Source organism: Panthera uncia, assembly GCF_023721935.1.
Source record: "Panthera uncia isolate 11264 chromosome A1 unlocalized genomic scaffold, Puncia_PCG_1.0 HiC_scaffold_16, whole genome shotgun sequence".
Classification (NCBI taxonomy): Eukaryota; Metazoa; Chordata; class Mammalia; order Carnivora; family Felidae; genus Panthera; species Panthera uncia.
The window spans coordinates 639,370-660,763 of NW_026057576.1; the positions used below are offsets into that span (position 1 = coordinate 639,370).

At 38.1% G+C, this 21,394-nt stretch overlaps 1 protein-coding gene across 6 annotated transcripts in view; it reads left to right on the top strand.

The window, feature by feature from the left end:
- The window catches only part of MPHOSPH8 (M-phase phosphoprotein 8), a 52,350-nt gene that overhangs the window by 16,976 nt on the left and 13,980 nt on the right, over window positions 1-21,394 (top strand). For 5 of the 6 annotated variants that reach the window (XR_007461038.1, XM_049646688.1, XM_049646690.1 and 2 more), the window contains exons 2-7: window positions 3,722-3,886; window positions 6,494-7,339; window positions 8,649-8,748; window positions 10,534-10,791; window positions 18,322-18,447; window positions 18,530-18,618. Coding sequence is in view for 5 of the 6 variants with exons in the window: in XM_049646688.1 (XP_049502645.1) it covers window positions 3,722-3,886; window positions 6,494-7,339; window positions 8,649-8,748; window positions 10,534-10,791; window positions 18,322-18,447; window positions 18,530-18,618 (1,584 nt within the window). In the remaining variant the exon portion in view is untranslated. The remainder of the gene's footprint in view (window positions 1-3,721; window positions 3,887-6,493; window positions 7,340-8,648; window positions 8,749-10,533; window positions 10,792-18,321; window positions 18,448-18,529; window positions 18,619-21,394) is intronic. The other variant, XM_049646689.1, reaches the window with a different exon arrangement.

The following is a 21,394-nucleotide window of genomic DNA, read 5'->3' on the forward strand; positions in this document are numbered from 1 at the left end:
AATGCTAAGTGAAATAAGTCAGAGTCAAATACCGTATGATTTCGTTCGTGTGGAATTTAAGAAACAAACCAAACAAGCAAAGGGCAAAAAGAGAGAGACTGAGACAAATCAAGAAACAGACAATTACAGAGAACAAACTGAAGGTTACCAGAGAGGTGGTAGGTGGGGGGACGGGTTAAATAGGTGAGGGGCATTAAGGAATGCCCTTGTCATGATGAACACAGGGTGATTATGGAAGTGTTGAACTACTGTATTGTATACCTGAAACTAATATTACACTGTATGTTTACTAACTGGAATTAAAATAAAAATTGAAGGCAAAAACAATTCCCTTTTTGGACTGTGCATTACATGTGTATAGAAACACAGCTGATGATTGTGTGTTATTCTTGTACTCTTCAAGCTGAATTCATTCATTAGATCTAGTCATTTTCTTGTGATTCTTTGGGAGTTTCTATATAGAGTGAATGTAGTTGTATTTCTTCCTTTCTAACTTGAATGCCTTTTACATCTTTTTATCTAATTGCTCTGGCTAGAACTTATGGTACAGTGTTAAATAACAGTGGTTAAAGTGGGCATATTGCAGGTAATTCTTGAAAGAAAAAATGTGAATGGGTTAATAATAATTATGTAAGTGATCATAAAGCTGAAGTCAGCAGACTTTGGTAAATTGCCATATAGTAAATATTATACTTTGTAGGTTGAGAGGCAAAATTAGCTTTTAAAGTTAATGTTCATGGGGAAGGCATGACCTCATTATCCTAAAAATCCTTCCTTCTCTCAAAGACCGTGATCTTCTCTCTTGGGACCTCACTAGGATATGTTAACTGCATCCACCTTTGGATACTTATACATACTATCCTCACAGAGTTGGATAACTTTTCATATGCAGAAGCTGGTTAAGTGCCGTTGGGTGTTAATTTCAGCCGAATTACTTTTTAGCTGTGTAATCTTTACTAGTTACTTTTTCTAGAAGCTTCAGTTTCCTCCTCTATAAAATGAGTAATAGTACTTCACAGTGTTGTTGTAAAGATTAAATGAGCTAATAAATGCCAAGATTTAGGCCATGCATGACAGATTGTAAAGCACTTGATTTGTATGTAATTATTCTTTTGTTTTCAACCATTTAAAAATGTAAAAACCATTCTTAGCTCACAGAATGACCAAACTAAAATAGGAGATAGGCCCTGCTATAGTTTGCAGAGATACACAGAGATGAGCTCTTTTATCTTGTGGAAATGTAAATTGGAACATCTTTTCTAGAAATATTTTTTTCTGGCAGTGTGTTTTAACAGTGTTAAAAATTTTTTTTTTTTTAATGTTTATTTATTTTTGGGAGAGAGAGACAATGTGAATGGGGGTAGGGCAGAGAGAGAGGGAGACACAGAATCTGAAGCAGGCTCCAGGCTCTGAGCTGTCAGCACAGAGTCTGACATAAGGCTCAAACCCACAAACTGCAAGATCATGACCTGAGCCAAAGTTGCAGGCTCAACCAACTGAGCCACCCAGGTACCCCTCAACAGTGTTTAAATGGCTTTATTATTTGACCCAATTGATCTGTCTTTGGGGACTTCATTCTAGCAACCTGAGAGATGCACAAGCATGTAACAGCTTTGTTTAAAAAGAAATTGGAAACAAGACAACCTTTGGTTTCCAAAGGGAGAGGTTTTTTGTATTTTTTATTGTATTTAAAACAATCAGTAAAAATCATGCTTTTGAAAAATATTAAAACAAGAAGTGTTTCATATCTAAGTGAAAAAAGAAAGTAAAATCATAGTATTAGATAAGTATCTAAATGATACACTTAGTGTTCTAAGCAATATGTGTTTAATACGTAGTTATAATTACATACTTGTAAATACATTTGTAAATGTAAAGAGTGGGAAATAGGTCAAATCGTTATCAATACTCTATGGGTGGTTTTTGGGTTTTTTCCTGCTTTTTATTGATTTTCAAAGATTACACGTTGCTTATATAATCAGAGAAGGACCTCAGTCTTCAATTTATGAAAAGTAGATCAGTAATGCTGTTTATGTATTTTAATTTTTAAAAATTGAGGTATAATTGACATATACCAGTAGTATTAGTGTTAGTTTCAGGTGTACAACATAATGATCCAATATTTTTATGCACTGCAAAATCATCACAGTCTAGTTAACATCTGTTACCTTACATAGTTACAAACGTTTTCTTACGATGAGAACTTTTAAGATCTGCTTTCTTAGCAACTTTTAAGTATGTAGTACAGTATTAACTATGGTCACCATGCTGCACATTACATCCCCATGACTTGTTTTATGACTGGAAGTGCCTTTTGCCCCCATCATCTGTATCTTCTACTCTTAACCCCTGCCTCTGGCAACCTCCTCTGTTGTCTTTATCTGTGAGCTTGGGTTTTCATTTTGTTTTGTTACCTTCCATACATAAGTGAGATTATGCAGTTTTGTCTTTCTCTGTCTGACTTATTTTATTTAGTATAATGTCCTTGAAGTCCAGACATGTTGCCAGGCGCAAGATTCCATTCTTTTTTTATGGCCGAATAATATTCCATTTGTGTGTGTGTGTGTGTGTGTGTGTGTGTGCACACACATGTGCGTATACATAAGTGTGTGTATACACACACACACACACACACACACGCACCACATTTTCTTCATTCATCTGTTGAGGACACTTGGGCTATTTCCACTTTTTGGCTGTTGAAGTGATGCTGCAGTGGACATGGGGGTACATATATCTTTTTAAGTTAGCGTTTTTGTTTTCTTCAGATAAATACCCAGAAATGGAATTGCTAGGTCATATGGTAGTTTGTGTTTTTTAAATTTTTTGAGGAACCTTTATACTGTTTTTGCATGGCGGCTAACCTAGTTTCCATTCTCACCAACATTTGCACAGGGGGTTTCCTTTTTTCCTCATCCTTCCTAATACTTGTTATTTCTTTTTTATAATGAGATCTCATGGTGTTTTTGATTTGCATTTCTCTAATGATTAGTGGTGTTGAGCATCTTTTCATGTATTTGTTGGCCATCTGTACTCCACACCCCCCCCCCCTTGGCCATCTATATGTCTTCTTTGGAAAGATCTGCTGCCCAATTTTTAATCAGATTGTTTGAGGGTTTTTTGTTATTGAGTTGTTTGAGTTCTGTATATATTTTGGATATTAACCCTTTATCAGACATGTGATTTGCAAATATTTTCAGATTCAGTAGGTTGCTTTTTCATTTTATTAGTGGTTTCCTTTGTAGTGTAGAAGCTTTTTAGTTTGATATAGTCCCATTTGTTTATTTTTAGTTTTGGTGTGGCACTGTTTTTTCATTCTTTTTTTTAAAATTTCTTTAACATTTATTTATTTTTGAGAGAGAGAGAGAGACAGTGTGTGGGGGGGAGGAGCAGAGAGAGAGGGAGACACAGAATCCAAAGCAGGATCCAGGCTCTGAGCTGTCAGCACAGAGCCTGACACGGGGCCCAAACTCAGGAATGGCGAGATCATGACCTAGGTCAAAGTTGGACGCTTAACCAACTGAACCACCCAGGCGTCCCTGGTGTGGCACTGTTTTTTCTTAAACCCACTTGCTTCAAGAGATGAACATACTTTATGATGATGTTAATCTCCATTTCAAGTTCATTCATGCATTCTCAGGGTTTTATGTTTTTGGAAATTTAATCACTTATATTATCAAATTTAATGTCCTTTATTTGCCTGTTTTTAATTCTGTAACAGGGTAAAATCCTTTACAAAGTTCGATGGAAAGGGTACACATCAGATGATGATACTTGGGAGCCTGAGATTCATCTTGAGGACTGTAAAGAAGTTCTTCTCGAATTTAGGAAGAAAGTTGTGGAGAACAAAGCTAAGCCAGTCAAGAAGGATATTCAGGTATCAAATGTTAGTTCATATTTCTTTTTTTAGTATAATAAACTTATTACAAATTTTACTGGTATAAGGAATGTGCAGTAAAAATTTACAAATGGTAATAAAATATATAGTATTCCTATTATAAATTCTGTATAGCCACTTGATTCTCATAGAATGCTTATATTGATTTTTGCCAGACTCTTCTTTCTGTCGTCAGCCTATGATCACCTTTGATGAACAAGTATAGTTTGTACGTGTTGATTAATATTTTCCTTCCAGTCAACAGTAAGGTGAAAGTGCGGGGTTAAAAACATGTCAGAACTTTATTTGTCCATGATTTGAGCATCTTGTTTTTATGTACCTTAAGAATATATTCTGTACTATTCATGTTAACTACTATACAGTGCATACTTTATATTTTGTCTGCATTATTAACACATTTCTTATGTCTGATTTTTATGCTAATTAAAATAAAATAAATCTTAGATCATTTTATAAAGCTGTAAATTTTAATCTATTACAGATTATGCACAGAGCTGATTATCCAGGTCTTTTGTTTTTCTCTTCTATTCCCACTTTAGTTTTTAGCTACTTTATTGCTTTTTAGTAAGCTTTTTCTGATAGTAAGGATAAAGAGATCAGAGGAGCTTAGATAAATTAAAGTTCTGTAATCAGTTTGGAAAAAGATTTGATGGTGGGCTAGAGTGGGATAATATTAAAACAGATGCAAAAGTTAGGGTAAGGGTTTTCTTCTGTGAATTTGTCCATTGTTTTATCCTTGGTCCTCTTTTTCCACAAATAATTGGCTTTATTTATGAATCTTATAAGACTTTCCCATTTTTCTTTCCCATGTAAATTTCATTCCAAGCTTCTATTTTATAAGTTGAACCAACTCTTTCTCAACTTGCTTTTGCTTTTTTTCTTTTCCATTAGAAATTATTTTTTTTTAGAATATTGGCAGAGGTTCTCAAACTTAGAACTATATGGTGAAAAATTTTCACAAGAAATAGATTCTTACCTAGTTGAAGTCTTTATTTTAAGGACTGAATGTTGATCTTTTTTCCCTACAATTTGAGTTTCAACCACATTTTAAAAAAATACTTGCAGGGGTTCCTGGGTGGCTCAGATCATGATCTCACAGCTCGTGAGTTTGAGTCCTATATCAGTGCAGAGCCTGCTTTGAATCCTCTGTCCCCTTCTCTCTCAGCCCCTTCCCCCTCTCTCAAAAATAAACATTTTAAAAAATTCTTTAAAAAAAAAAAAAAAGAAGAGTCACATGTTCTACTGACTGAGACAGCCAGGCACCCTAGTCTTGTCTTTTTATGAAGTGCTTCTGGGAAATTGAAAAACTTACGCCAATTCCACCATATTCTCACTGTCTCTGTAACCTTAGTGGCATTCATTTCTTACACACTGTAGGGAAAACATTTTGTAAATGTACCTATTTTTTCCCTCCCTTTCTACCCCCAAGTCATTTAGAAGAAAAGAATTTGGGGAAATGGGAGCTGAAAATACTGCATAGTGTTTGCATAGTGTTTTTGTGTCTATACATATAATAAATCTTTTTTATTTTATTTTTTAACATTTATTTATTATTGAGAGACAGAGTGTGAACAGGGGAGGGCCAGAGAGAGAGGGAGACACAGAATCTGAAGCAGGCTCCAGGCTTTGAGCTGTCAGCACAGAGCCTGACGCAGGGCTCAAACTCACACACCACAAGATCATGACCTGAGCCGAAGTCAGACGCTAAACCGACTGAGCCACCCAGGCGCCCCTATACATATTATATTTTTAAGGTGTGGTTTTGTTTGTTTATTTAGGGTTTTTGTTTGTTTTGTTTTTTTAGAATAGGAAACTTTATTTTCCATAGGAGGTATTTCAGATTATACAACACAAATCAAATCAGTTGGGGAAGTAAGATTTGTGTACAGTCTTGCTTATTCCGTATGTAACTGTGAAATATAACAGCAAATTTAAGGACACCTAGGATTCAGTCTTAAAAAAACTTTGCTTTTGGATTGATAACTACTTTTTTTTTTTTTTTTTTTTTTTTTTTAATTTTTTCAACATTTTTTATTTATTTTTGGGACAGAGAGAGACAGAGCATGAACGGGGGAGGGGCAGAGAGAGAGGGAGACACAGAATCGGAAACAGGCTCCAGGCTCCGAGCCATCAGCCCAGAGCCTGACGCGGGGCTCGAACTCACGGACCGCGAGATCGTGACCTGGCTGAAGTCGGACGCTTAACCGACTGCGCCACCCAGGCGCCCCTGATAACTACTTTTTTGACAGCCAATTCTGTACAGATAACTTTTTTGGTGTTTTTGGAAAATTTGAACTTCAGATCATGTAAAACATACCATTCATAAGGCTGTTATTACTCACTTCTGCTTTAGTTTAGGACCTTCAGTGGCACTAACGTTTTTTTCACTGTGTTTATCTGCTTTCATTTTAAAATGATGCTCAGTATCACAACCAAGACCTATTTGCTAAATCAGAGACATAAGTAATATACAACTTCAATTAATAATTTTAAGAAGTTGAGAAACTTGGGAAAAAAATTACTACTAGATTTCATTCGTACTACTTTTCCAGTTACTATGTTAATGAGTATTTAAGTCTTTTTTATATCTTATAGAAACTGTCCTTAAATAATGACATATTTGAGGCAAATTCTGATAGTGATCAGCAAAGTGAGACAAAAGAAGATACTTCTCCAAAGAAGAAAAAGAAAAAATTGAGGCATAGAGAAGAGAAAAGCCCAGATGATCTGAAAAAGAAAAAAGCAAAGACTGGGAAACTAAAAGATAAATCCAAACCAGACCTGGAGAGCTCTTCTGAAAGTTTAGTTTTTGATCTAAGGACAAAGAAAAGAATTTCGGAAGCCAAAGAAGAAATAAAGGAATCCAAAAAGCCCAAAAAAGAGGACACAAAAGAAACTAAGGACTTAAAGAAAGTTAAAAAGGGTGAAGGAAGAGATTTCAAGGCTAAAATAAGAGAAGATTCCAAAGAAAACAGAAAAACAAAAAAAGAGAAATGTGTTGAATCTCAGTTGGAATCTGAATCAAGTGTACTTAATGACTCCCCTTCTCAAGAAGATGACAATGAAGATTTTCATTCTGACAACAGAGAAGAGAAACAGAAGATTAAAAGTGCAAAAGACAAAGCAGGGCAAGATGCAATTCAGGATGTTTTTGATAAACAGCCAGATGGCTCCGTGAGTGCCGATGAAGATGCTGATGTCAAAGCAAAGAGAAAAAGGAAAAAACTGAGAAAGACTGAGGAACTCAGAGAGAGCAAAACACTAGAAAACAGGAACCTTTTCCTAGAGAAGAAACCTATACATAAGAAGCAAAGGAGTCAGGACAGAGGCAGAAGCACCACAGAGTTAGATAAGCTGATACCTGCACCTGCCCAGACACAGAAGAGTTCAAGAGCAGGTGTGGAAGAGAGAGGCCTCAGGTCTACTGACTCAGCTGGGGAGGTAAGTACTTGGGGGGATCAGTTGAAGGGCAGTAAAAATCTTACAGAGTACAGAAATGCTCCTGTCAAGCTGGCACTCTTTTGAGTGTTCAAGAAACTTTACAAAAACAAAGTGGAAACGGTGTAACCAACCATAAGAATAGTTTTTCTGTGGTTAGGGAGTTCCTTAATGTGTGATTAGAATAAGTAGTTATAAATGATGAAGATCATCCAGCTTTTGGACCTCCCACACTGATCTCTTAGTCTTAAAATTTGCTTTCTTTTAGACTACGACTAGAAAATTGAGGACTAATTTGTGAACAAAACAAGGATTTTTTCAGGGCTACTCAGATGATGTGTCACATTGTGTAGTAAAACTGAAAATAAGCTTCATCAGCTCAGCTTTTCACACCTTACTTGGTATTTTTCCTATTGTCTTAAAAATATACTACTTTTTTACTTAAATAACAAGCACTAACATGAATTTTTTTAAATCTTACAAAAATATGTTTAATAGGAGTTTATCCCATTATTATAAAAATTATTTTCATATGGCTTTTCAAAATGGAAATATTTTCCACATTATTAAGGTATACATATATACAGTTCATGGGCTATGAAAAAGATCTTTTTTTTTTCCATCCATTATTCTGTGTTTGTGGATTTATCTTAAGGCAGTCATTTTAAAGGAAGAAAAAGCTAGGTATACAAAGATACTTATGGCAGTGTTAGCCTCAGTAAAACTCATACCAGTCTGTCTACCATACCATTTCCGTGAGGGAAATGATTAGGAAAATATTGCTGTATCAGCTTTGGGACTATTACCTATCCATGGAAATACTAATTATGAGGTCAATGTAGCAAAAATAGAAAAGGTTCAAAAAATGTTACAGTAAGGAAAGTTGTAAATATGAAACCAGTCATGTAAAAATATCTATGAGATGTAAATAAAGGAAAATGAACTTTAAACCACAAAATTATGCAAATTTACAATGATCAGAGGGGAGAATGTGGAGAAATAAAAATAGTCATGTTTGGTTAGTAGGAGTGTAGGAAGATTTTTTGGAATTTTCTTTATTTTTAATAATTAAAAACAATAAGAGTGAGGTGTTGAGTTTTGAATTTGATATTTTTATAAATCATCAGAGTTGAGGGATAATCTTGATTGAAGAAGCAGTTGACATTCAAAAGGATATAATAATCCGTGGTCATGTGCCATAGCACCCAAAAGACAGTCACTGATGCCAGGAACCTGCGTTTTCCAATTTTCAGATATATAGTATCAGTTCCTTCTCTGTCCTTGTTTTGGATCTTACATATGTCTCTTTTAGGAGAAAGAGATTAAAAAAAATGAACCCAAAGAAAAATACCAGAAAAGGCAGGATTTGGACAAGGAAGAAAAAGGTCGTAAAGAGCCAAGGGGATTAAAGAGTGAGTGTGAATACTAACATTTTACCTTTTACCATTGCAGTCTTTTATACAAAAATTTAATTTACTGTGAAGACAGTCTCTCTTTTCTAACCTGCAGTGTCACAGAACTAGAAAATTTCATTCACTGGAGAATTTAGAACTTTATGCTACTTTTGTTTAAACAGTTACTTTATTATATGACAGTTCATATTTCTGTAATTTTTTTCTCTTCTGTTCACTTTTGTTTCTCCTTTTGATGGAGTACACTAGTACTTGATCTAGTACATTGTAAATCCGTTGTGGTGGAAAAGTAAAGGTCTCTTACGATGGATGCTAAATGAGACACTGTTAATACGTTAATTGTATTTAAGCGCGGAGTCATTTATATAAATATGATACTGAATATAAATTTTGTATCACATCAAGATACACCATAATTGAGAATCCATGACATGTCAGTACTAGAAGCAGGTACTTTATAAAGCATTCACCATTATAGTATTTAAATAAACCCCACTGGATATTTTAGTTCATGTACCAAAAGTACTTGGAACACATGTTCTCATGAAGCAGTGATTTTCTAAAAGATAGGTAATTTCTTGTCCTCCCCCCCCCACCCCACCCACCCAAGTCTGTATATGGCTGAGGTAATATTCAAATTAGATTTTGGTTACAGCTTGGGTTGGGACTTAGCAGTAAGTTAGAGTATTATAGGAAGCTGGGAAGGACCACTTGTTTTGATGGATTTTGCATAAAGTAGTTATAACTTAGGGGTATCTATTCAAAGTACCATAGTTTTAAGCATGTATCATTCTTCAGAGTCGAGATTAGAGATTCAAAATATAGTACAGTTGGAACTAATTTTTTTCTTCCTCAGATACACTTGGAATATGTACTCTTAAACTGCTGTTCATTCCTTTTATAATGGTACTCACTAGGAGGCCAGTTTTCAACATCCCTGCTGATAAAATCTATCTGTCTTGTACCCTGAGTTTATAATGGAATTCTTCCTAGTTTTTTTCTATTCTGCCGTTTTTGGGGGTTATTGTCACATCTGTTGTTTTGCCACTCTTCTTTCCACTTTGTTTTTTTTAATTTTTTTATGTTTATTTGTTGTTGAGAGAGAGAGAGAGAGACAGAGTGCAAGCAGGGGAGGGGCAGACAGAGAGGCAGACACAGAATCCAAAGCAGGCTCCAGGCTCTGAGCTGTCAGCATAGAGCCCGATGTGGGCTTGAAACGATGAACCGTGAGATCATGACCTGAGCCGAAGCCGGGGGCTTAGCTGACTGAGCCACACAGGCACCCCATCTTCTTTCCACTTTTATGTTTAGTTAAAAGCTAAGTAGATTTTTACAGACATCAGGTATAATTTTACCAGGTGCATGGTCAGTGTGCTGGCACCCTTCTGTTTCCCCCACTCTCCACCAAGAGCCATTTTTGTGCAAGGTTAGCTTTGGGATACAGTTGTAGGCAGTTGTTTTAGCAGAAGGACAGTGGTGTCCTGAGACTAGGATTATTCTGAGGCTCACTATCTTTAGTAGGCCTTTATCAAAACAGGCAGTAGTTCCGAACACCTAGTTTAACAGCCATTCACTTTAGACACCTTTCTAAATATTGAGCAGGCAATAGAAAGGCCAGTTGAAACAAGTTCACAGCTTTGATAGTAAATCTGATCATGCTTTATAACCAAGACAGATACTAGTAAAAATTTCAAATTCTTACTATTTCTTTAATACCTAGATTTTCTTTTGATTACAACAGAAATTTGTGGGTCATATTTATTCTCAATTTTATTTTTTCACTAGCATTTAAGGAAATCAGAAATGCATTTGATTTATTTAAATTAACTCCAGAAGAAAAAAATGATTTTCCTGAGACTAATCGGAAAAAAGAAGAAATACCACTAGATTATAAAATCACAGAAGATCACAAAACCAAGGAAAACAAGCAGTTACTTAAAGAAAGGAGAAATACAAGAGATGAAACTGATACTTGGGCATATATAGCTGCAGAAGGTGATCAAGAGGTTCTGGATAGTATGAGCCAAGCAGATGAGAATTCTGGTAAGTATGTTTGTAATTATTTTGCAGTATTTTTTCAGGATAATGTACCATATTTCACTTTTCTAACTCCTCTCTCCCAGTATAATTCTGATCAGCAAGTAATGAAGTAGATTTTATTGACCCTTCCAAAGAAACACATTTTTATCTTGAAGACTTAAGTCATTCTGTGACTTCTGAATTGATTAAACAAGTATTTTCTGAGTTCCTATACTTTGCTTTTAGCACATTTAGAAATTATAAAGATTTTTGGTTTTCTACATTACCTACTCTTGCCAAGCAGTCTGATTGTATATCTCATTAGATTTCTTTCAGAAAATTATCAAATACAGACTTATTTGTATTCTCCCCTTTTAACTTTGCAATAACACTTGCTAAAATAAAATTATATTATAAATGCTATCCTGGGGATGTTGGAATTGGCTGCCAAGGAAGGAGAATCTTGGATAGAATTCAGAGTACAGTAGCTGTGGGGAAGAGCGTGTGTACACACACACAGACACACACAGACACACACACATACGTATATAAAACTAGGACACAATAAACAAAAGAGATTAACCTGGTAAAACTCTATTATTTGTAAATCTTGAGAAACAATTGAAGAGAATTAAAAAAAAATTGTTTTTTAATGTTTCTTTGTTTTTGAGAGAGAGAAAGAATGCAAGGGGGGGAGGGGCAGAGAGAGAGAATCAAAGCAGGTTCCAGCTCCAAGCTGTTAGCACAGAGTCCAACACAAGGCTCGGACTCATGAACCAGGAGATCATTACCTGAGCTGAAGTCAGCTGCTTATCCAACTGAGCCACCCAGGCACCCCAAAGAGAATTTTTTAAGTATTTCAGCGGGCACCTGGGTGGCTCAGTCATATGAGCCACCAACTCTTGATTTCAGCCTCAGGTCATGATCCCAGGGTCATGGGATTGAGCCTTACGTCAGGCTCCACGATTAGCATGGATCTTGCTTAAGATTCTCTCTCTTCTTCTGCCCTTTGCATGTTCTTGCTCTTTCTCTCAAATAAAAATAAAAATAAAATATTTCCAGATGTATGGCAGGCTAGATAGTCTGGGTGACTCTCATCCTGCAATACAGCTGGATTCTGCATACTGTGTAAAACATACTTTCTGATACATCGCTGAGCTTGCAGGAAATTGGGACACCTTCTAGGAGGAGTAGACAAAGGGGACGAAAGAGGTTGCCCCCAGGGCACATGCCAAATAGTGGCTTTGCTGTTGGGATATTAAACAATAAAGAACAGGTAGTAGGTGTTGGTTTGCAAACTCCAGACTTCCCTGGGTGAAATCTGAATCCAGCCTGTCTGGGGAGTACAGGAAGTAACCAAAGAAAGAGGCCGGCCACTCCAGATTGATAGGTGGCAGATTTAATAAGCAAGGGACTTTACATATGAGACTTGCCTTCGTTTGCCACAAGTCGAGTAGATCAGTCTGTGCATGTGCACGCACACAACACACACACATGCACCCCTCCCTGTGAATCTTAAAAGTTTACATAGAGGCTTTAACTGGATTCAGTCACATACTTAGTCCAGATAGTCTCAACAACACCTTAAACTCTCAAGGCTGTGTCCTTGAAATAGCTCCTAGTATGAAAATGGTGGGTGGAACCTTCTGAAGAAAAGCCTCTCGTTGCTTGTGTCAACCCAAAGTCATATCCTCTCAATGACCTCCTTCCAACAGTAGGGAACATCAGTAAAGCCATAGGTTGGTTCACTGAAAAGACTAATAGAATAGACAAGCTTCTACCAATGTTGACTAAAGAATGAAAATTGAAAAGAGAATGCATAAACAAACAATATTTCCAGTGAGAAAAGAGACATGATTGTAGATTGTGTACAGATTAAAAAGATAATTCTGTGAGCAGTTTTTTACCAATAGATTTGAAAATAGAGTGAAATGGGAAAATTCCTGGGAGAATATAGTTTAACAAAACTGACCCAAAAAGAAATACAAAAATTGAGTAGTTTTACAGCTATTAAAGAATGTGAGGGGCGTGTGGGTGGCTCAGTCGGTTAGGCATCTGACTTCAGCTTAGGCCATGATCTTGTGGTTTGTGAGTTCAAGCCCCACGTGGGGCTCTGTGCTGACAGCTTCAGAGCCTGGACCCTGCTTTGAAGTCTGTCTGAATGTCTCTCTCTCTCTCTCTCTGCCCCACCCTTGCTTGTGTTCTGTCTCTGTCTCTCAAAAATGAATAAATGTTAAAAAAAAAAAAAAGAGTGTGAAATAGTAATTTAAAATAGCCTTAAAAATTTAACACTACAGGGCGCCTGGGTGGCTCAGTTGGTTGAGCGTCCGACTTTGGCTCAGGTCCTGGTCTCATGGTTCGTGGATTCAAGCCCGGCATCGGGCTCTGTGCTGACAGCTTGCTTGGAGCCTGGAGCAGGCTTCGGATTGTGTCTCCTGCCCCTCCCCCACTTGCTCTCTGTCTCTCAAAAGTAAATAAATGTAAAAAAAAAAAAAATTTTTTTTTAAAAATTTAACACCAGGCACAGATAGTTTCAATACAAGAGCTTACCAAAATTATAAAAAAGTCTTCCTAAAATAAAGAATGCTAACTTGTTCCTTGGGCCCATTATACTTTCAGAACCATAATGAGAAAGAAACTTTGTAAGAAAGGAAAGTGACAGGTCAAGCTTACTCATGAACTCAGATGTAAGTATCCCAAACAAAACGTTAGGCAATTGAATCTAGCTGTATGTAAGAACATAACCTATTATAATATAACGTAACCTAATAGTTAGCAGTCCTTAGGAATTCAGTGAGCAAAGGAAAATTGATTCAGAAACATCCTCAATTTCTAAAAAACAAAACCTAACAAATTAATAAAAGGGAGCTTTCTCGGGGAACGGTCAAGATAGTGGAGCAGCATGGAAGTTTTCTGCATCTCTTGTCCCTGAAATGCAGCCAGATCAACACTAAACCCTCTTTCACGCCTAGAAAATTGATCTGAGGATTAACACAACAATCTGCACAACTTGAACCACAGAACTCAGCAGGTACACGGTGCAGAGAGGTGAACTGGGGTAGAGAGAAGCCGCAGAGGGGTAGGGATCTGTTTTTGCTTGCAGAGAGAGGACAGAGAAAGTAGGGAGAGTACGGGAAAAGCACTCCCCTTGAAAGAAGCTGGAGAGAAAAAGAGAGTAGAAATACCCATAAGGGAATTCCCAAGAAAGGAAGAAAAGAGAAAGGAAGCGAGTTTGGATAGCATTAAGACGCTATGAACAGGGGAGTATAGAGTCTGAAACTCCACAGCTCAATACCTGGCAGAGTTCTGGTGGGAAGGGTGCATCCTCAGGAGCAGAGAGCAAGGTCCTCAGGGTCCTTAGGCCACACAGGGAGAGACAGTGGTTCCCCTGCCGAGAGGACATTTGGTAGAGGCTGTGTGGCCTCCCCCCAGCAGGCAAAGGTCTCAGCAAACCCTGGAGAACAGCCACGTTTGCTGGTGTTGGAACAAGGATGTTAAGAGGGGGGTGAGGCCTGGTGCCAGATGTGTGTTGTTATAGACCCTAATCCCTGAAACACTGGTGCTACGCGATCATGTGAACTTTTTCTGGGGCAGGCTGGCACCTGGCCACAGTCTCCAGGCCTCTGCAACAGTGTGGTTGCATGAACATTCCTGGGGCTGGGCTGGCATTTATAATAATAATAATGTATTACAAACCTGTAATCATCAAAACAGTATGGTACTGGCACAAAAACACTCAGATGGATGGAACAGAATGGAGAACCCAGAAATGGACCCACAAACATATGGCCAACTAATCTTTGACAAAGCAGGAAAGAATATCCAGTGGAATAAAGACAGTCTCTTCAGCAATTGGTGTCAGGAAAACTGGACAGCGACATGCAGAAAAATGAACCTGGACCACTTTCTTACACCATACACAAAAATAAGCTCAAAATGGATGAAAGACCTAAACGTTAAGACAGAAATCCATCAAAATCCTCTAGGATTTTCGGCCACAGCAAGTTCTTTTTCAACACGTCTCCAGAGGCAAGGGAAACAAAAGCAAAAATGAACAATTGGGACATCATCAAGATAAAAAGCTTCTGCACAGTGAAGATAACAATCAGTAAAACTAAAAGGCAACTGATGGAATGGAGAAGATATTTGCAAATGACATATCAGATAAAGGGTTAGTATCCAGAATCTATAAAGGACGTATTAAACTCAGCATCCAAAAAACAAATAATCCAGTCAAGAAATGAACCAAAGACATGAATGAACACTTTTCCAAAGAAGACATCCAGATGGCTAACAGACACATGAAAAAAATGCTCAACATCACTCATCATCAGGGAAATACAAATCAAAACCACAAAGAGATACCACCTCAGCCCTCTCAGAATGGCTCACATTAACAACTCAGGCAACAACAGATGTTGGCAAGGATGCGGAGAAAGAGGATCTCTTTTGCACTGCTGGTGGGAATGCAAACTGGTGCAGCCACTCTGGAAAACAGTATGAAGCTTCCTTAAAAAGTTAAAACTACCCTACGACTCAGCAATTGCACTACTAGGTGTATATCCAAGGGATACAGGTGTGCTGTTCCATAGGGGCACATGCACCCCAGTGTTTATAGCAGCACTATCAACAATAGCCAAAGTATGGACAGAGCCCAAATGTCCATCGACACATGAACGGATAAAGATGTGACGTATATATGTGGGGAGGGGGTGTATACATGTTTATACACGTGTGTATACATGTATATATGTGTGTGTGTGTATATATATGTATACACACACACACATATATACATACAATGGAGTATTACTCAGCAATCAAAAAGAATGAAATCTTGCCATCTGCAACTATGTGGATAGAACTAGAGGGTATTATGCTAAGCGAAATAAGTCAGTCAGAATAAGACAAATATCATATGACTTCACTCATATGAGGACTTTTAAGATATAAACCAGATGAACATAAGGGAAGGGAAGCAAAAATAATATAAAAACAAGGAGGAGGACAAAACATAAAAGACTCTTAAATACAGAGAACAACTAAGTGTTGCTGGAGGGGCTATGAGGGGGGATGGGCTAAATGGGGGAGGGGCATTAAGGAAGACACTTGTTGGGATGAGCACTGGGTATTACATGTAGGGGATGAATCACTGGTATCTACTTCTGAAATAATTATACTATATGCTAACTAACTTGGATGTAAATTAAAAATTAAAAGGGAGCTTTCTCAAGAACGTTAAACTTTTGGCAAACATCTGTCACTGCTTTTATTCCACATTATTCTAAGGTCTACCCAGTACAGTAAGAGAGTGAAAAACAAAAGATACAAGCCTTTGGGAAGGAGGCCTCCCCTCTCCCTTCCCCCAAAAAGCTGTTCATTATCAGATGTTATCATATATGTAGAAAACTCAAAAGAATCCACAAGTTTTTAGAAATGTTAAATGTTTAACAGGTGATTGGATATAAGGCCAATATATAAAAATTACCTACAGTTCTGCATATATTTATTTCTTTAAATTTTTTTTTTACATTCATTCTTTTTTGAGAGACATAGTGAGACAGAGCGTGAGCAGGGGAGGGGCAGAGAGAGGAGACAGAATCCAAAGTAGGCTCCCAGCTCGAGCTGTCAGCACAGAGCCCAACGCCAGACTCGAACCCATGAACAGTGAGATCATGACCCGAGCGAAAGTCAGACACTCAACTGACTGAGCCACGCAGGCGCCCCGATGGCAAAACCATTTTTAAAAGAATGAAAGAGAATGACATTCAAATTATGGATCCTTAACATCACTGTTGGGGGGGGGGGGGTACCAGGTGGGAGTGTTTAGGTCCTGGCATGGTTCTGTGCTCAAGGTAGTGCTGTGTTCACTGATGTTCACCTCCTAACACATTCTTTAGCGTTATTAAAAATAAAATTTTAAATTAAAACTAATAAAGTTTATTAAAAATAAAGAGAAAAAGTTAAAATTACCAGATGCTGAATCAAGATCCAGTACTTGGTAGGAATGAACATAGGATTTTGAACCAGTTTGCTACGTGAGAGACCAAAATCTGAGCTGAAGCATAACCTTTTCTTGTTACTTTGTAAGAGTCCTGTAAATTAGGCCATATTCTCTCAGCTGATATAAACCCTCCTGTGTCCTGCTTCCCAGATCTTTTTCGTGGTACCATGGTGCTGTGCTAGAGTGAGGAGGTCCAGCTGTGGGCTCAGATACGTCACAGTACGAATATGGCTCTTGGCTTACTGATGTGTGTCTGAGCAGATCCAGAACTTCTTCAGCTTACCTGTAACATGTATCCCCTTACAGGTTATTGTGTATGGATTAAATGTGCTAATTCTTACTGAACGGTAGCTGCTTTTACTATTACTACTGCCATTCAGAAAGTGAGGTAAGGCAACTTTATGTGACTTACTCAGAGCCATGCAGCTGACATGTGGAGCTGGGATGTAGAAAATCCAGGATGTGCGGCTCCTAAGGTGCTGTTGCTACAGTGGAATGCTCTTGGAGGTGCAGAGAGAAGTGTTGGCTTGAATCGAGAGCTGTGGAAGAATTTCCTTCATTTACTTGCATGTCTTTTACAAACTTCATCTCGATGGCAAGATTAACTGCCTAACGTTTGTAAAATTTGAGGAATTGGTTTTAGGTGAAAATACTTTAACTCTGACCATAAAATATTTATGCTTTTTACTTTCTAAAATAGCACAGTTGTTTTTTGGAGCCCTGAGTGGCTCAGTTGGTTAAGCATTTGACTTCGGCTCAGGTCATGATCTCGTAGTTCATGAGTTCGAGCCCAGCGTTGGGCTCTGTGCTGACAGCTCGGAGCCTGGAACATGGTGCCTGCTTCCGATTCTGTGTCTCCCTCTCTCTCTACCTCTCCCCCGCTCGCACTCTCTCTCTCAAAAATAAATATTAAAAATTCTTTTAATAAAAAACTTTAAAAAAATAGCACAGTTGTTTTGAATTACTCCCTAATGAGTTATGTTCAAATCTTATTTGTTGCACGGCTGATAGTGGATCAACACGTCCTTTCCTAATGTTAATGAGCCCCTGGGTCAGACAGATGAGGAGGAGACTAGCACTTGCTTTATGGGTAGGAGGGAGCACAGAGGGCTTTCAGGAGGAGAGTTTGGAGCTGAGCCTGAAGGATCAGTGGCTTTTATTTACGTACAAGTTTGGTTTACACATTTAGAATGGCTTTACCTACATAAATGATTGGAGGAAATACATATCCAAGAAGAATGGCCAAAGATAGAAATGTTAAGAGATTTGGGGTTCCTGGATGGCTCAGTTGGTTAAGAATCTGACTTCGGCTCAGGTCATGATCTCACACGTGGCTCGTGAGTTCGAGTCCTGCATCAGGCTCCATGCTGACAGCGCAGAGCCTGGAGCCTCCTTCAGATTCTGTGTCTCCCTCTCTCTGCCCCTCCCCTGCTCACACTCTGTCTCCAAAATAAAACGTTAAAAAATTTTTCAAAAGACACTACAAACTTAAGAAAATGGCATTGTTACAGGGAAAAAAAGTGTATTAATAAGCCTCTTCTGTGTTCCAGATGGCAGACAACAGATTTTGAGTTTGGGCATGGACTTGAAGTTGGAGTGGATGAAATTAGAAGACTTTCAAAAGCATCTTGATGGGGAAGATGAGAGTTTTACTACAGCAGATGCAATTCCGAGTAGTGAGTAGTGTGGGAATTTTGGAGATTCTTTTCATGAATCTAGATGTGTGAAGCCTAATTTATCTTAATTCTTTCATTGTAGATTTATTGAGGGATGCTGTGAAAAATGGGGATTACATTGCTGTGAAGGTTGCACTTAATTCAAATGAAGACTATAACCTGGACCAAGAGGTAATACATCTTAGTAAAATCTCATGAAATAAAGACGGAAAGTAGCGCTTTTCACATAATTCAGTTTTACTTCTCATATTTTAAAAATTATAAAAGTAAGGGGGCGCCTGGGTGGCTCAGTGGTTAAGCACCAACTTCAGCTCAGGTTGTGATCTCGCGGTTCATAAATTCAGGCCCCCGCTTTGAGCTGTGCTGACAGCTCAGAGCCTGGAGCCTGCTTCAGATTCTGTGTGTGTCTGTCTCTTTGCCCCTCCCCTGCTTGTTCGCTCGCTCTCTCTCTCTCTCAAAAACATTTTAAAAAAATTTTTTTTAAATTATAAAAGTAGGGGTGCCTGGGTGACTCAGTCAGTTGAGCATCTGACTCTTGTTCAGCTCCAGGTCATGAGATCGAGCCCTGAGTCAGGCTCTGCATGGGGCATAGAGCTTGCTTAAGATTCTCTCTCCCGGGGCGCCTGGGTGGCTCAGTCGGTTAAGCGTCCGACTTCGGCTCAGGTCACGATCTCACGGTCCGTGAGTTTGAGCCCCGCGTTGGGCTCTGTGCTGACAGCTCAGAGCCTGGAGCCTGTTTCCGATTCTGTGTCTCCCTCTCTCTCTGCCCCTCCCCCGTTCATTTTCTGTCTCTCTCTGTCTCAAAAATAAATAAACGTTAAAAAAAAATTAAAATTAAAAAAAAAAAAAGATTCTCTCTCCCTATATCATTCGTGCTCACTCTGTCTCTGTCTCTCTGTCTCTGTCTCTGTCTCTCAAAAAATAGAAAGATGCTCTCTTCCCCCTCCCCACCCCATATCCCTCTCCCTGGCTCGTGCTCTCTCTCTCTAAAATAAAATGTTATAAAAGTAATGTTCACTTTATAAACTGAAAGCACAGTAGAAATGTATAATGTAGAAAATTATAGACCTTGTAATTCCAACCCCTACAGTGACCATTTGGTTCAGCTGTGACCTGTCTGGTTTTGTTTGTGGTTCTGTCTGTGGTTGAACCTCTGCTGCTTGAGGGGCATACAATGACTCCCTGTGTCTGAGTCTTTTAAGCTTGGAGGATTTTTATTTTTATTTATTTATTCTTTTATTATTATTATTTTTTAATGTTTATTCATTTGAGAGAGAGACAGAGCGTGAGCAGGGGAGGGGCAGAGAGAGGGAGACACAGAATCCAAAGCAGGCTCCAGGCTCTGAGCTGTCAGCACAGAGCCCAATGCGGGGCTCGAACTCAAAAACTGTGAGGTCATGACCTGAGCTGAAGTCGGACGCTTAACCGACTGAGCCACCCAGGCGCCCCAGAGGATTTTTATTTTTAGATAGTCACATCTGTCAGTCCTTTCCTTTATGGCTTTTGGGTGCCTTGTCTTACTTACAAGAGATTTTTATATTTTCTTCTTTAGTTTTCATGCTCTCATGGTGGATTTTTAGGTTTAATCTTTAGAGATTATGGTTCAAAAAAATTACTGGGATTTTGATTAAAATTGCATGAAATCTGGGGCACCTGGGTGGTGCAGTCAGTTAGGCATCCAACTCTTGATCTCAGCTCCGGTCATGATGTGGTTTGTGAGGTTGAGCCCCGCATTGGGCTCTGCTCTGATGGTGCCAAGCATGCTTGGGATTCTGTCTCTCCTTCTCTGTGCCCCTCCCTTGCTTGTGTGTGTGCGTTCTCTCTCAAAATGAATAATTAAACATTAAAAGCATTTTTTTAATTGTATGAACTCTATAGATAAACTTGGCTGAGAATTGACATTTTTTACATTTGAGTCCTCCAAATAAGAACGTGATAACTCTACATTCATCCAGCTCTTCATTTATTCCTAAAGCGGTTTTATGAGTTTTTTCCTTCATATGTTCTTGCACATTTAGTTTAGATGCTTTCCTACATATTTGATAATTTTTAAATTATCTTAGTGTGATCATTAGGATCTTTTTCCTCCCATATTTTGTCTTCTAACACGTTATTACAGGTGTTCGGTGAGGCTATTGATCTCTGTGTGTGTGTGGTCTCTGGTCACTTTGAAATTCTCTTACTTTAATAACTTTTAAATTATTCTCTGGGTAGAGATTATGATCATCTGCTGAAAAGTAACTGTTTTGTTTCCTTCGTGCACAGTAATATTTCTTTTTCTGGTCTTGTAAACTTGGTGACATTTTGCAGAAGAGTTCTGATGGAGGCCATCCTGTTCTGTCTCTCGTCTGAGGGTGGCTTTCCCCTGAGGCTGTGTGAAGATCCTTTTTCTGTTGTGCTGTTGTTGGTTTCTAGTGGACAGTAGACTTCCTTTTGTCTATCTGTTGAAGTTCTTATCAGGGATGGATGTTGGGTTTTATCTAGTGCTTTTTTCCCTACTTTCATTCTTATGTAGCTTGGTCTTCATTAATAAAAAGCCTAGCAGCTACAGGGAACTTTACTAAGTTAGAAAAAAGGTTTTTTCCCTCTAATATGTTTTGTGGTAATAAGGTAATTTGCAGATGAGAGGAAGTGCACTACCTTATTTCAGGTAATTTTTCTTACATTTGTGTTCAGATTGCTCATGCAGGTGAATTCTGCTAAACTTTCAGATTGTAGCCAAATTAACTCACCTTGTTAGAACTTGGTTTTATCGAATGGCATTTAATAAATGGCTTGATTTTCCCATGTGTTTGTTTCAAATGATTAGAAATGTTTTGGCTTTTTATTTTTTGTCAACTTTATGTAATTTTATCTCTTTTTAAAGTATTTTAGGGGTGCCTTGGTGGCTCAGTCAGTTAAGCATCCAACTTCGGCTCAGGTCGTGATCTCGCGTTTGTGGGTTTGA